The 16,545-nt window shown below is 41.1% G+C and overlaps 1 protein-coding gene across 3 annotated transcripts in view; it reads left to right on the top strand.

Annotated features, from left to right (window-relative positions):
- SNUPN (snurportin 1) overlaps window positions 1–16,545 on the top strand; it is a 49,572-nt gene that overhangs the window by 11,539 nt on the left and 21,488 nt on the right. Inside the window, exons 2-4 of one of the 3 annotated variants that reach the window (XM_016428297.2) lie at window positions 5,365–5,694; window positions 10,922–11,084; window positions 12,696–12,834. In XM_016428297.2, coding sequence (XP_016283783.1) covers window positions 10,927–11,084; window positions 12,696–12,834 — 297 coding nt within the window. In that variant the 5' untranslated portion in view covers window positions 5,365–5,694; window positions 10,922–10,926. Of the gene's footprint in view, window positions 1–5,364; window positions 5,949–10,921; window positions 11,085–12,695; window positions 12,835–16,545 lie in introns of those variants that run through there. The other 2 variants (XM_001365741.4, XM_007478189.2) reach the window with 2 other exon arrangements.

The raw sequence follows: 16,545 nt of genomic DNA, 5'->3' as shown, positions 1-16,545 counted from the left end.
AACCAAGACTTAGTATTAAATTTAAGACAGAAAGGAAGTTTTTTTTTTTAATTTATGTTTTCCATTTTATCAAACACTAGGTTATTGAATTCTATTGTTTCTGATTTGTTCCATTGATTTAAACATCTTTACCTTCCTTCTTAGAACGGATACTAAACAACATGGAAATGGGTTCGAATCAAGAACACGTGATACCTAGTGGAATCACGCGTGGACTAGGGGAGAGGTGGGGGGGGGCGAAGAAAAGAAAATGATCTTTGTCTCCAATGAATAATGTTTGGAAATGACCAAATAAAATAATGTTTAAAAAAAAAAAGAATGGATACTAAATATTGGTTCCAAAGCAGAAGAGTGGTAAGGACCAGCAACTAGGGTCAAGTAATTTGCCTACAGTCACATAGCTAGAGAGTGTCTGAGTTCATATTTGTTGAACCCAAGATCTCCCTTCTCCAGGACTAGCTCTCTATTCACTGAGTCACCTAGATGTCTTCTATCTCCCTAATTTTTAACCAAAATCAGATAGTTTTGATGAATGCTGTTTTAAAATATACTTTGAGGTCTGGAAGTATTCTCTTTGTCCTTAATTTTTTTCATCTTTTGCCTTGATATTCTAGATCTTTTGTTTTTCCCCCCAAAATTGTTATTTTATTGAGTTCTATAAAGTCATCATCTTGGTAATTTGATTGGAATACCAATAAAACTATAAATTAACTTTAGTAGACTTATCATTTTTATTTTATTGACATAGCTTAGCTATGAATGATTTGATTTTTTTCCTCAACTTATAAGTTGCTTCTTATCTGAGGTGCACTTTGTACTGCAATAATAGAATGGTCTTTTGTGTGCTTTAGTGGTATTGATACTTAGATATTTTATGCATTTTGTAGTTATTTGGAATGGGGTTTCCCCATAATTGCTTCTTGAGTTTTGTTTTTATATAGAAATATTGTGGAGTTTTGAAGATTTATTTTGTAGCCTGAAATTTTGCCTAAACTATTATCTCAAAAAGTACTTTTGATGGAGTGAAACAAGGATGCCCATTATCACCTCTATTACTTAACATTGTACTAGAAACACTAGCTGTAGCAATTAGAGAAGAAAAAGAAATTTAAGGTATTAAAATTGGCAATGAGGAGACCAAGCTATCACTCTTTGCGGATGATATGGTCTACTTAAAGAATCCTAGCAAATCAACCAAAAAGCTAGTTGAAATAATCAACAACTTTAGCAAAGTCGCAGGATACAAAATAAACCTGCATAAGTCATCAGCATTTCTATGTATCTCCAACCCATTTCAGCAGCAAGAATTAGAAAGAGAAATTCCATTTAAAATCACCCTAGACAATATAAAATACTTGGGAATCTATCTGCTGAGATAAACACAGGAACTATATGAACACAACTACAAAACACTCTCCACACAATTAAAACTAGATCTAAACAATTGGAAAAACATTGATTATTCATGGGTGGGATGAGCTAACTTAATAAAAATTACAATCCTACCCAAATTAATTTACTTATTTAGTGCCATACCCATTGAACTACCAAAATACTTTTTTACTGAATTAGAAAAAAAAAAACACAACAAAGTTCATTTGGAAGAACAAAAGATCAAGGATATCCAGGGAAATCATGAAAAAAAAAATGCAAAGGAAGGAGGACTTGCAGTCCCAGATCTCAAACTATACTATAAAGCAGTGGTCATCAAAACAATTTGGTACCGGCTAAGAGACAGAAAGGAGAATCAGTGGAATAGACTTGGGGTAAATGACCTCAGTAAGACAGTCTATGATAAGCCCAAAGATCCCAGTTTTGGGGACCAAACCCCACTATTTGATAAAAACTGCTGGGAAAATTGGAAGACAGTATGGGAGAGATTAGGTTTGGATCAACATCTCACACACTACACCAAGATAAACTCAGAATGGGCGAAATGACCTGAATATAATGAAGGCAATATATATATATATATATATTTATAAGCAAATTAGGTAAACACAGAATAGTATACTTGTCAGATCTTTGGGAAAGGAAAGACTTTAAAACCAAACAAGAGTTAGAAAAAAATCACAAAACGTAAAATCAATAAAAATTAAAAAGTTTTTATACAAACAAAACTAATGCATCCAAAATTAGAAGGGAAGCAACAAATTGGGAAACAATCTTCATTACAAAAACCTCTGACAAAGGTCTAATTACTCAAATTTATAAAGAGCTAAACCAATTGTACAAAAAATCAAGCCATTCTCCAATTGATAAATGGGCAAGGGACATGAATAGGCAATTTTCAGTTAAAGAAATCAAAACTATTAATAAACACATGAAAAAGTGTTCTAAATCTCTCATAATCAGAGAAATGTGAATCAAAACAACTTTGAGGTATCACCTCACACCTAGCAGATTGGCTAACATGACAGCTATGGAAAGTAGTGAATGCTGGAGGGGATGTGGCAAAGTTGGGACATTAATGCATTGCTGGTGGAGTTGTGAATTGATCCAACCATTCTGAAGGGCAATTTGGAACTATACCCAAAGGGCGCTAAAAGACTGTCTGCCCATTGATCCAGCCATAGCACTGCTGGGTTTGTACCCCAAAGAGATAATAAGGAAAAAGACATATACAAAAATATTCATAGCTGCGCTCTTTGTGGTGGCAAAAAATTGGAAAATGAGGGGATGCCCATCAATTGGGGAATGAATGAACAAATTGTGGTATATGTTGGTGATGGAATACTATTGTGCTCAAAGGAATAATAAAGTGGAGGAATTCCATGGAGACTGGAACAACCTCCAGGAAGTGATGCAGAGTGAGAGGAGCAGAACCAGGAAAACATTGTACACAGAGACTGATACACTGTGGTACAATTGAAAGTAATGGACTTCTCCATTAGTGTCAATGCAATGTCCCTGAACAATCTGCAGGGATCAAGGAGAAAAAAATGCTACCTACAAGCAGAGGACAAACGGTGAGAGTAAAAACACCGAGGAAAGGCAACAGCTTGACTACAGGGGTGGAGGGGATATGATTGAGGAAAGACTCTAAATGAACATCCTAATGCAAAAACCAATAACATGAGTTCAGATCGAGGACACATGTGATACCCAGAGGAATCACACATCGCCAATGGGAGGGGTAGTAGTGGGGGTGGGGGGGAGGAAAAGAAAATGATCTTTGTTTCTAATGAATAATGTTTGAAAATGACCAAATAAAATAATATTTAAAAGGAAAAAAAAAGATATCAAATGATACAAGAGATACTTAAACTACTTAAAATGATCAAGGGAAATAATATGGCTAAACTTATTGAGTAATTAAACAAGGCCATAACTAAGATAATTAAGATAGCTTTGATACTTGAAATACCTAAGTATCTAATTTTCTTAGGATACTCAAGGTTTGGAAGATACTTAAGAATGTTATTATTATTAGGGTAGTGAACAGGAGTATACACAGAGAGCAAGGAGTAAGTTGAATAAGATAGAATGATATCCAAACATAAACAAAAGCAAAGTAAAATCAAGAGATAAGAAAGAGGAATACACTGGGAAAAGAGAAAAGGAGAGAAAGTTGGAGATAAATTATCTCACTGTGAAGTGGTAAGAAAAATCAATACAGTAGAAAGGAAGATGAGGTGAGATAGGCAGTTCTCAAATCTTACTTGTTAGAATTGGTACAAATCAAGAATAACATTCACACACAGTTAGCTATAGAAACCCCTCTTACCCTATAGGGAATTAAGAGGGGGAGGAGGAACAAGAAAAGAGAGAGGGGATAGACAAAAGAGAGGGTGAACTTGGGGAGGTAGTAGTCAAAAATATGTTAACAGGGAAAGGCTGAAAGGGGAGGAAGAGGATAAATGGGGAAAAGTGGAGACATACACACTATTAGTAATCATAACTGTGAATATGAATGAGGGGTGGGAGGGATTACAAATCGATTACAAATGATTTTTGAAAACTTTATCCACATATCTGGAAAAAGTAAAAAAAAAATAGCCAAACTTCTCTATGTCTATACTTTTTAGTATAAAAAGACACAATCATTTCAAAAGTCTTCAGAGGTTCCCTTCTGTCTTTGAGGGGATAAAAATACCAACTCCTCAGCCTGGCATTTGGTAGCTTAGTCAATATAGCTCAGGACTACCCTCTTTCCATTTCCTCTAAACACCACCCACCACTAGCCTTGCCCCAATGCCACATTTCATCTCCTGAATCTCTGGGGTCTTTGCCCATGCACATTCCCCAGGCTGGGGTGTCCTCCCTCTTCACCTGAACCAAGATCTTGGAATCTTGATCTTTCCAAGGTCACCTAGAATGGACCTTCCCAGAAGCTTTCCTGCTCCTTACCCAGAAGAATCTCTCGTGTCCCCCAGAAGAATAGAAGCAACTCAAGGGAAAGCTTTTTCTTGCTTTTGTCTTTTTGTTTTACCCAGTCAGTTTTTTAGTGCTGGCCTTTTGTCATCCTCTACCCCAACTCAACAGCTGCCCTGGTGATAGTTTCAGCTGTTTTAGGGGTCCTCCCCATTATGCTCAGTGGTTAGGGGCTAACAGTATCACCAAGAGCAGCTGTTTGATTTGTTCAACAGCCAGTGAGAGGAAGAAATACCTCTGAGGGGGTTAGTGGGGGGGGGGGGGGGAAGAGGGAAGGGGAGGGTGTAGATGACCTGCAGCTAGTAGGGTGGGAGGGAGGCACGGAAATGCTTATTATTACTGAACTGAAGGATTGCAGAGTCCCTCAGGTATGGGGGGGCGGGGCCGTGGGGGGGGGGCAGGGCGGGAACCTGCACCACACCAGGCTGATAGGGAGGAAAAAGCCAGGATTTGGAGTCAGACCTAGGTTTGAGTTCTGCTTTTTCTCTTCTGTAAAAAGGAAAGTGAAGGGAATAAGCATAGATGTAGCACCTACGATGTGCCAGGCTCTGTGTTAACACACAGATTATCTCTCATATATGTATGTGTGTGTGTGTGTGTATATATATATATATATATATACACACATATACATATATATATTTAAACCTTTACCTTGTCTTAGAATCCATATAGGCTCCAAGACAGAAGAGCAGTTAAGGGCTACGCAATTGGAGTTAAGTGCCCAAGGTCACATTACTACAAAGTGTCTGAGGCTAGATTTGAAGCCAGGACGTCTGATCTTCAGGGAAAGCTCTTTACCACTGAGTCCCCTGGATGCCGGGGATTCTCTCATTTGATCCTAACAGCCACCTTGGAGGGTAGGTGCTTGATTGTGCCCATTTTACAGAAGAGGGAATGGAGGCAGGCAGAGATTAGGAGAGTTGCCTAGGTTCACCCGGCCAGTAAGTGTCTGAGGTCCAATTTGAACTCAAGTCTCCCTGATTCCAGGGCTCGGCATCTCCAGCTGCGTCGATTCGCCCCAGCATTTCCGCGGAACGCTTCGATGTTCAGGTGAGGACGAGGTATTCTCTGCCCCATCATAACGAGGAAGAGACAGCGCTCAGAGAGAGCGCACCGCCCGAAGGGGGCAGCATCGGGCTGGAGTCCCCGCCCCTGGGCGTTAAGCCCACCCTCCTCTGGCTCCGCCCACAAGAGCACTTCCGGCCCAAGGTCTCGGGATTCTCGGGTCTATGCTTGGCGCCTCCGCGAGAAGCCGACCATTGGAGGCTCCGGAAGACGGTTGAGGAGGCACGCCCGCCGACCGGGGCGCATGCGCAGGTGAGAGCTTGCTGGGCTGGAGTAGGGGCTAGCGGGTGTGTGGCTGCTCAGCCCGACCGCGCAGCTATGGCGGCGAGGTGGGGGCGGGGTTCCGCGGGCACGCGGCTGCTTAGGCTCCCTCCCTTTCCCCCCGCGGGGCCAGATCCGCGCGACGGAAGCGGCTGCGCGCGAGCCTCGTCCTGGGCGCCCTGGTGTTTGGGCCCCTACCCCGGAGCGCGCCCCGGCCCAGCCCGGCCCTGCCTGCCCGCTGCCACGTACGTCTGCGCGCCGGGACCCCCGATGGGATCTCCCCACCCCCCTCTCGTCCCCTCCTCGGACACCTCTTCCCGTGATCCCTCCCCGAAGAGCCTCTCGGTGGTCTCCCCTCAGTGACCTTCATCTCTGAGACCCTTTCCTCAGAGATCCCTCCTCGGACCTCTCTTAGTGTCCCCCCAGTCCCTCCCCAGAGACCTCTTCTCACTCTCTTTCCCCTGGGACCCTGATCCGAGACCCTTCCTTCTGATTTTGTAATGGATGTGATCATCCCCATCCTATTATTTTCTCCCCTTGTGACTCTCCTCACCTATCTTTCCCTTGATCTCTGTCCCCGGGCTTCTGATCCTGCCCCCTCTTCTATCTGCCCTCCCTCTAGAAGTTGAGCAGTTAAGGTAGTAAGAATACTCAGTTTCAAGACACAGTGTCTGGGTTCTCTGCCAAAGGAATCTACATTTCCTTCTCTAAGCCTTTATTTTTCTCATCCTAAAATTTTTTTTTTTGGAGTTGGAAGAGTTCTGGATCAGCTGGCCAAACCTGGGAAACCTTTAGACTTGGAATGGAAATCAGGAGACTTGCGTTGGAATTCTAGATGTGACACTTCCTAGCAAACTGTGACTGGAAAAACTCTGATTGTAAAATTGGGATAATACAATAACAATAATAACGTGGCCCTTATTATGGCCTGGAGTTTTGACCCTGGATTCTTGAAGGTTGGATCCTATTGCATAGGAAAGCTTTGAAGTAGGTTCCTGGCCATACTTAATTTCAGTTTTGAGGGTACTGACCCAGCTGAATACAGAGAGGTAAAATTAAAAACATTATCTCATGAGATATTCATGTCATCTACTTATAGAAGGGCCATCAGAGACAGACCTGTAGCTTATCGCATAAGATCTTTCACAAATTCTTGGAAGAAATGAGATTTTCCTAAGCAGACCACTCCAGTTTTGAATATTTAGTAACTACAATACAAAAGAAAACCCGAGAAGTCAGTCTCTTTTGGGACACTTGGCCCATCACCTTTTCTTTGGGCATTTTAAGTCATGTCTGAGTCTTTGTGATCCAATTTGGGGTTTTCTTGGCAAAGATACTAGAGCAGTTTGCCATTTCCTTCTCTAGCTCGTTTTTACATCTGAGAAAACTGAGGCAAACAGGGATTTACCCAGGGTCACATAGCTGGTAAGTGCCAGAGGCCAGATCTGAACTCAGGAAGATGAGCCTAGGTGGCTCTAGGCCCAGGACTCTATCCACTGCAATACCTAGTTGCCCCCACCATGTTCTTAGGACAGAGGTAAAAGTCAATACCAAATTAGGGGAAAGAATTTTAAAATGAGAGATGGCTTACCATTCAGGTAATTCTCTCCTTAATGATTTCAGTTATTGACTATTGTTGAAAAATGGAAAAAAATTGCCTCTAAACTCTCCTTTTCTCTGGGTTCCAGGTTCATAATCTTGGCATCATCCTGGATTCTTGATTCTTTCTCCACTGCTATTCCTGGACAGTTTCTGCCTTCAGATCTGACCCCTCTCACATAGCTACCATTTTAGTTTAGGTCTTTAACATTCTCCTAATTGGTCTGTCTTCCTTGACCATTTTGGCTAGCTGTCACTCCCACCATGTGACTTTTCTACTCAATAGTAGTACATTCCTATTTCTTCTCAAAAGAGAAATTCTTCTTAGCCCTCAAAACCTTGGCTAGCCTCACCCCAGATTATCTTCTTAGCCTTATTGAATGTTCCTCACCATTCCATCCTCTGTGATTCAGTGGAACACAGACCTTCTTCACTAATGAAACTCCCTTTCCCACCTCTTGGCCTTTTGGATTGGTTATCCTCCATGCCTGAAATGGACTCTTCTATCTGTCATCTCTTCCTTTAAGAGACCACTCTGAGACCCCCAATTGGTGATGTCTTCTATCCCTAACTCTGCATTTACTCTATTTTATTAACTTTATATTGGGGCTGTACATATTTTCCCAAATAGAACATATGTTTAAGAGAGAGCTTGGTAGCACCATAGATAGAGCATTTAGCTGTGCCTGGCACACAGCAGGCACTACAGAAATGTTAGCTGCTATTACATGTTCTCCCCCATTAGAATATAAACCCATTCAAGTGAGAATTGTCTCATTTGTGTTACCTGTGTCCCTCTTTCTATTTGTGTCCCTATCCCTTAACAAAAGTTCCTAGCACATGGTAGCTGCTTACTATAAATAATTGTTATGGGACAGCTCAGTGAGCCACTAATGGATCAGTGGATAGAAAGCCAGGCCTGGAATTGGGAAGACCTGGGTTCAAATACAGCTTCAGACCCTTCCTAGTTGTGATACCCTGGGCAAATCACTTAACCCCCATTGTCTAGCCCTTACTGCTCTTCTGCTTTAAAACTAATACATAGTATTGATTTTAAGATTGAAGGTAAGGGTTTAAAATAAGTCATTAAGTAGTTATTGATTTTAATCTGATGTACTTCGGCTTAAAGTGCTGTTAATGATCCTAAGCTTCTTCTTAAAAAATTAAAACTCATCTTTTTAATTCCAGTAGTTTTCCAGTGGTGATATATAGTTACTGAAAAAGAAGTTTCTTGTATTGTGACAAGGAAATAACTTTTAAAGACTGATATATATTAATTTAAGGTCGCCAAGGAATTCAGCTATGTAATTCCTAAATGAAAACTCAAGTCAGCCGTCAACCTTTTATGGAGTTTTAATTACAAACAGGAGGTAGAAAGGAATTAGAGATAGAGAGAAAGGGGAGAGAAGGGAATAGGGCTTAAATACCCCTTCTGTTTAGGCTGGGCCAAAAGGCCCAAGCCCTTAGATAGCTGGGGCAAAGAAAGGAGATCAGTCCCTATTCCTCACGTGACCAAAATGGAGAAACAGTCTCAGGGCCCCCACCTTCAGCTTCCTCCAGAGCAAGCTCCTCAGAGCACACACCAACCACACCGACCAACTTCTAAAAACCCCCTCCAGTCTTCAGCCCCCCTATCCTTAAGGAAACCATCCAAGTTCCCTCCCCTCAGTCCTCACATCTACCAATCACCTGTCCATCAATTTCCCTGTGCCAATGGAGGCTCTCGCTTAAACCCAGGACCGCCCAGAGGTCTCTGGCTTTGCACATGTCTGTTGAAGGTCATATTTTCAAATAATTAAATCTTTGATCCTTTGCTACAGCCCTTTCTAAATCCTGTTAACCTGAGTAGGGTAGAGATTGGAATAATTAAATTTTGATCTAGGCTGCAGCCCTTACTCAATCCTGTTAGGACTGAATAGGGTGGAGATTGATTCCAAGTATCTCCATTGTATCAATTCTAAAATCAATCATGACTCAAAGAAATTCCTGTTCTATGCTTAAACATAGGTCAAAGTCCTTTCCGTTGTTCAGCAAAAGGTTTCTGTCCTAAAGTAATCTTAAGAAGGGAAGAGGAGGAAACTCTCATGCCAATGGGATTCACATTCCAATAGCCAAGACCCACTATCAATAGGGAATTTTTCAAGTATGAAATTTCCCAATGGTGAAATTTCCAACATTTATAAGTCTAAGAAATTTTGAGGTTTACAGTATCAAGTCACTTTTTTTCCAATTAATAAGCATTTTTTCTCCTATTCCCATTTGAAAAAAAAAAACCAAACCACCACAACTCTTGTTTCAAATAATGGCCTGCATTTGTATACTTTTAAGGTTTATAAAGTGCTTTACAAATATTTGTTCCTCACAGCAAAGTGCTTTACAAACATTTGATTCTTACAGCAGTCCTAGTAGGTAGGTGCTATTATCAGCCACATTTTACAGATGAGGAAACTCAGGCAGACAGAATAAATGACTTTTCCAGGGCCATAGCTAGTGTCAGAATCCAGATTTTAATTCAGGTCTTCCTAACTCTAGCTTAATGCTCTGTTTTCTGTATCACCTTGCTGCCTCTGACTGATTTAGTAATCATGCAAAACAGACTCCCTCTTTGGTTATGTCCAGAAATATATGTCTGATTCTGAACTGTGAGCCATATGTACACAGTTATAGCTTTGGAGGCCAGACTATAGCCAAAGAATGAAATCATAGGTCTCTCAAAGGGGTATCATGAGGTATGTGGTATGTATGGAGTGGAGGTAATTGGAGCATTGGATAGTAGAGTTAGATGACCTGAATTAGAATACTGCCCTTGTCACTTAAAAGCACTATGGCCTAGAAAGTTAGCTACCTCTCAGTGCCCTCATCTGTAAAATGGAGATGATAATAATACACTTACTAGCTGTGTGATCCTGGGCAAATCACTTAACTTTGCCTCAGTTTCTTTATAAAATGAAGTGGAGAAGGAAATGGCAGATCACTCTATTATCTTTGCCAAGAAACTCTCAACTGGGGTCTTGAAGAGTTAGATAACTAAGCCTCTGAAATGTCAGCTCTTATGGGTATGATGTGATGTATCTCTAGTGATAGCTGTTGAGAAACAGCAGAAAAGATCATACCTGGGAGATGTGCCTAGAGGAGAAGGCTGGCTATGTCCTGAGTGCTCCGTGGTACTCTGGAGATGGGAGGACATAAGGTAAAGCTGGGTTGGCATCTCTGAGGCTATGCCCCACCTGTGACCTTGGAGAGATGTTCAAGCATGTGGGTCCTCCAACTTTTGAGTGTCTCCACCATCTTGTTGAGGGTCAAGTATTTACCACTCGGGTCCTGGTGCATTCATTCCCTTTTCTATTAAGTTGTCAACTCCTTCCTGCCATCCTAGCTCTCCTGTCTTTGCCCAAGATTGGAGGTCACTACAGTCTGGTTGGGCCACATCCTTCCTCCCACTGTGAGCCCTCAAGTTCCCCACTTCCCAGATAAGCTCTCTTCATTTCTCCCTCCCCACTTCCAAGTGATCTTCCCCCTTTGTCTCAGCCAAACCTCTCTCCAGGCTCCACCCCCTCGAGGAATCTTCTTTTGGGGCCTGCCCTTGTTGATGGTTGTCCTTTGTTTATTGCTATTGCAGGGAACATGGAGGAACTGAGTCAAGCCCTGGCGAGCAGTTTTTCAGTCTCCCAAGACCTGAACAGCCCCACAGCCCCTCACCCTCGTCTGTCACAGTACAAGTCCAAGTACAGTTCATTGGAACAGGGGGAAAGACGACGTAAACTCCTGGAGCTTCAGAAGTCGTATGTGGATCTCTCCGTCTCTTCTGCACTCTAAGAGGGCTGGTTGCAGAGCTCCCCAGCCACGCTTGTTAGCCTTGTCTTCTCAGCCAGAGATCCCCTTTTCTTCCTGTCTGGCAGTGATGGGAGGCTTTTTAGGCCAGGGCTTAGGAAAAGATGAAGTTGGTGCTGTCCCAGTCTTTCCATTAGCCAAAGCCATCTGGTTGAAAAGCCCCACTGTAGTGATTATTTACTTAGATTCTGCTTTATTTTTGAGGAGGAGGTACAGAGCTTGACTAGATCATTAAAACTTAGTCACTCTGCTCCCCCTGGTGTTCTCACCCCTCAGTATTGGCTGACATGTGGATTCTATTGCTGAGTGAAGCCTGGTGTTGGTGCAGATTTCCTAGTTTCCTTCCACTTGAATGTTTCCTCTAAGCACAGGGGAATTCAAAGAAAATAATTCCCCCAGCGAACCCAAGGAAATGTCTAACATACGCTTTATCCAAAATGCCAGTATGAGCAAAGCAAGTGAGGAGATAGGACACAGGATTGGATTGTCTGACAATGGGCTGCTTCTGGGGCAAGGGGGCAAGGGGCTCTGATTTGATGCTAAGTGCACTGCTGGCATCCCCACTAATAAATGGCCCTGAACTCGATCTTAGAAGAAGCAACAGTTAACAGCAGCATGGTGGGTGCCCTAGAGGTTGGGCAGCGTCATGACCCCGTACAGGGGCACTCACCAGGTTAAGAATTATGTTTGTAAATCTTGTTTCTGTTGTGGATTTGTATTCCACTTCTAGGTGACTCTTATTCTTGGAATAAGAGTCTATTATTATATATGGTTAAGAGGGAGGGAAGGAAGGAAGGAAGGAGGGGGGAGGGAGCATGTCAGCAGTTGTTGGTTGGCTTGGGATTTTTCAGTAGGTTGAGATGATACTTGCGTGAACTCTGCAGTATTTCAAATAAAAGTCACTTAGAAAGAAAGGCATTTGAAGAGCCAGCAATGTAACTCATTGTGCAAATCTGGAAGTGATATGGATGTCTAACAATAGAGCTTGGCAAAAGAGGCTGGTATACTCACATAATGGAAAGGGAGACAATGTGGGTAGAGAGACAAGTATTGGAGTAAGAAGAGCCTGAGTTCCAGTTCTGCCTTTAACATATTACATTGTGATTTTAAAAATCCATGTCAAATATTAAAAAAAATATCAATTTATATTGGAATATGAAAGTTATTTAAAATGACAAAGATTTGGGCTCTGTTTGTACGTGGGCATTTGAAATCATTTCATGGTGACAGTGAAGTGGCACAATGGGGAGAGAGCCAGGCCTGGAGTCAGTTCAAATCTGGCCTCAGAAACTTAACTAGCTTTGTGACCCTGGGCAAAGTCACTTAACCCCAGTAGTCCAGCCCTTACCACTCTTCTGTCTTAGACAGAAGGGCGGGCTTTTTAAAAAAGTTCCTGAGAAAGTGATCACTAACACTGCTTTCTGACTAAAGCCCCATGTCACCCCCTTTGTTGCTTCTAGAAGATCCTCTGTGTATGCTACACCAGCATTTAGAGCCTCTTATCAACATGAGATTACATACTTTTAAGAAAGACCTTTGTGCTTCTTTTCTCTTTTTTTAAGCAAGCGACTAGACTATGTGAACCATGCTAGGAGGCTGGCTGAGGATGACTGGACAGGGATGGATAATGAGGAAGATAAGGAAGAAGAAGGGATGGACATTGACACTGGCAAGAAGCTGCCAAGGCGCTATGCTAACCAGGCAAGTCATCATATCCCTGTAGAGAAAAAAAAATTTTTTTTTTCAACACGGATTGTAAACACATTTACACGTGTTGTGATCTTCATTTTGATGTTATCAAAATTGTCCATTTCATTTTTCTCTTTGTCTTGTTTGATCATAAATTCTTCCATTATCCAATAAGTCTGACAGGTAAATGTTCCTCTAATTTGTTTATGGTATCCCCCTTTATTTTTAGTTCAAGTATCCATTTTGGCTTTACTGGCTTGGGGTTTTGTGTGAAATGTTAGTCTGTGGCTAGTTTCTGCCATAGTTCTTTCCAGTTTTCCCAGCAGTTTTGTCAAATAGGGAGTTCTTATCCTACTGGCTTGTTTCTTTGAGTTTATTAAATACTAAGTTATTATGGTCATTAACTACAGTGTTTTGATTTCCTAACCTATTTCATTGATCCACTACTCTTATTTCTTAGCCAGCCCCAAATTGTTTTGATGATTACTGCTTTGTAGTATAGTTTGAGATCTGGTGTGGCTAGGCCTCCTTCCTTCATTTTTTTTTTCATCAATTCCTTTGCTATAGTCTTGACCTTTTATTCTTCTAGGTGAATTTTGTTATTATTTTTTCTAGTTCTAGGAAATAATTTTTGAGTAGTTTGATATGGCACTGAATAAGTAAATTAATTTAGGTAGGATTGTCATTTTTATTATATTGGCTCAACCTATCCATGAGCAATGAATATTTTTCCAGTTGTTTAGGTCTGACTTTATTTGCATGAAAAGTGTTTTGTAATTGTGTTCATTTAGTTGCTAGGTTTGTTTTGGTAAGTATGCCTATAGCATTTTATATTGTCTACAATTATTTTAAATGGAATTTCCTTTTTATCTCTTTCTGTTGAACTTTGGTGGTGGTAAATAGAAATACTGACAATTTATGTGGGTTTATTTGGTATCCTTCAACTTTGCTAAAATCCTTAATTGTTTGTATTAGTTTTTGGTTGATTCTCTGGGGTTTTCTATATTATAATCTTTATTTTAATAATTTAGCTCAGAGGATAGAAAAGACAGACCTGGAGTTGCACACACTTCCAAAAAATAAGTACAGGTGATGGTGTGTCCCTTAGAAGCTGGCATTCAGGTTGACTCTTAAGAAGTGTAGGATGTAGCCAGGGAGGAAGGTAGCATGCTATATGTAACAATGCCAACTTGAGGGCAGCCATCTAAGAAGCTAACTCATTTTTACTGCATTGTTGGGACAAGGTAAAATTTCAGCCCTGTTAAGGGACTTTGAGAGGTTGTTCTGTTCAACCTTTTCATTTTACATTGTTAGAAACTCAGATCCAGAGCCAGTGAAGTGATTTGCCTAAAATCCTATAGCTTCTCAGTGTTGGAGCCAGGACTAGGATCATGATTCTTCAGCTCATTTCTTTCAACTGTATCATACTACCTTCTGTCTTTTGTACATGCTATATATAGGCCTTCCTCAGCATGTAGAAGAACATTTAATTAAGATTTATTTAAGTAACATCTTACTCATCTGGCATTATCATGGCATAAGGTTCCATGTGTGAATTTTGCAGGGCTTGGAATATTTGCTGCCAAAAAACTTATTTCAAACCTCTCTCATAACTGTTTTACATCTTTTCCTTCTTTCTCAAGCATCTTTATTCCATATAGTTTAACTTTTTCTTGATGACTAAGTCAGTTTCCATTCTAAGTCATTGCTAAAGTAAAGTAATACCATTTGGGTAAGTGGAGTATTATTATACTGTACTAATCAGATATGGAAATAAAATCAAGATTTCTCATGCAGGGCAGGCAGTACTCAAAGGTGTAGCTTAAGAGGTTAGCCCTTCTTAGGGGCACAGAAATCCAGACTAGTTTGTGTTTGTGTGCTTCTGGTGACTGGACTAGGATAGGAATTTCTTTGTCAGTGTTTTAAGGATGGTTTTTTTCAGAGGAGCAACAAGAGCACCTTGGCCTTTTTAGCCCTGTCATTGCCATCATACAGCCTGCTCAGTACCCCGCCACTGAAAGATCATATAATACCCAGACACCTCAGATTGTTCTAACTTTAGGCAGAATGACTTTTTTGTGTAAACGAAAAGATCATGTCCTTTGGGAACAAAGTGCCCTGTCCTGAGGTGACAGGTTTGTGATGGTGCCAGAAGGAAGAATGTTTATAGATTTTTACAGAGGGCTGCACATTTTGAAAATCCATTACATAGTCTCTCCCCCTCTCTGAAAAGATTTGTTCTTAGTACAGTGTGAATTGGTGACTAGATTGATCCCAGGGATGGGCTCAAATTCCAGCTTAAACCTTGTCCTGTCTACATCCATGGCAGAGTATAATAAACAAATCCTTTCATTACCTCTACTCTCTTCATCTTTATTTTTTTCTTTTTAAACCCTTTCTGTCTTAGTAATAGCTCATAAGACAAAGGATAAGGGTTAGGCAATTGGTGTTAAGTGCCTTGCCCAAGGAGGTCAACTAGCTAAGGAAGTATCTGAGGGCAGATTTGAACCCATCTTCCTAGCTCCAGATCTGGTGCTCTATTATTATATTATTGTACCACCTAGCTATCCCAACTCATCTTCTTTCCTCCCTCTCTCCTTTCCATTATCTTATCTTCTGTCTTAGAATTGAGACTAATTATTGATTCCAAGACAGAAGAGTGGTAAGGACTAGACAATTGGAGTGACTTGCCCAGGGTCACACAGCTACAAGTGTCTGAGACCAGATTTGTCCCCAGAACCTCCTGACTCAAGGTCTGATTCTTTATCCACTGACCCCTACCCAGCTACCCCATCCTCACATTTCAAAGGAATATGTTTGGCCCTTCAGAAAAGCAGGCTAGAAAGTGATCATAACAAAAGCATGGACTGACAGGTGCTGAGGAGAGCCAAACTGAAGTCTCCTCCTTTAGGATGCTGGCATTCCAAAGGGCTCCTCAAAACCCATTCTCTTGGGGTACCATCTGGAGTATGGGATTCAGAAAATCAAAGTAGAAAGAAATTAGTTCAGCCAACCAAGAAAGAGACTCCTAGTTTTAAGAAAAGAGCTGAGGAATAGGAGGTAGAAAGGCTGACATGCCTAGAGCCAGAAGAACAGGCAGCCCAGGAGAATTTGGGAGACCTTAGTAGTGAAAGAGCAAAGGAAGGAAACCATTTGTCTGGGGTGCAAGTGAGGATTCGGAGTTTCGATTTTAGGAGAGTTGATGGTTGGAAAGATCTAGGAACTCCTATCCAATATCATTATTATTTTATTTTTTCTGAGTTATACGTGTATTATCACACAAAACATTTCCATATTACTCGTTTTTTTTTTAAACAAATAGTCTTATAAAACCAAAAGCCCCAAACATATGCCCAAATAAACAAGTGAAAAATCGCATACTTTGATCTGCGTTTCTACTCCAATAGTTCTTTCTCTGGAGGTAATTAGCATTCTTTGTCCCTCATTATTGACTGAAGACTCATCTCAGGTAGAGAAAGCCCCTAAGCAGCTGACTCCGATGATCCTGACCTGCTTGCTTGTCATTTAAATTTATATAGTTGTCCAACTAATTGACTTTGAGCTAGCTCAGCTTAGAAAAATTTCAGCAGCAGGTGGTGATCTTCCCCGCCTTTCCCCAGCCCCCCATTTATCAAACATTTATTTGGAGGTAATTGGTGGCATGATGAACAGAACCTAGCAGACTCAAGTTCCACTCTGGCCTCAGAAACTTGTTAGCTGCAT

This window comes from Monodelphis domestica, chromosome 1 (genome assembly GCF_027887165.1).
Source record: "Monodelphis domestica isolate mMonDom1 chromosome 1, mMonDom1.pri, whole genome shotgun sequence".
In the NCBI taxonomy this organism is placed as follows: Eukaryota; Metazoa; Chordata; class Mammalia; order Didelphimorphia; family Didelphidae; genus Monodelphis; species Monodelphis domestica.
This window is presented reverse-complemented; position numbering and strand designations above follow the sequence as displayed.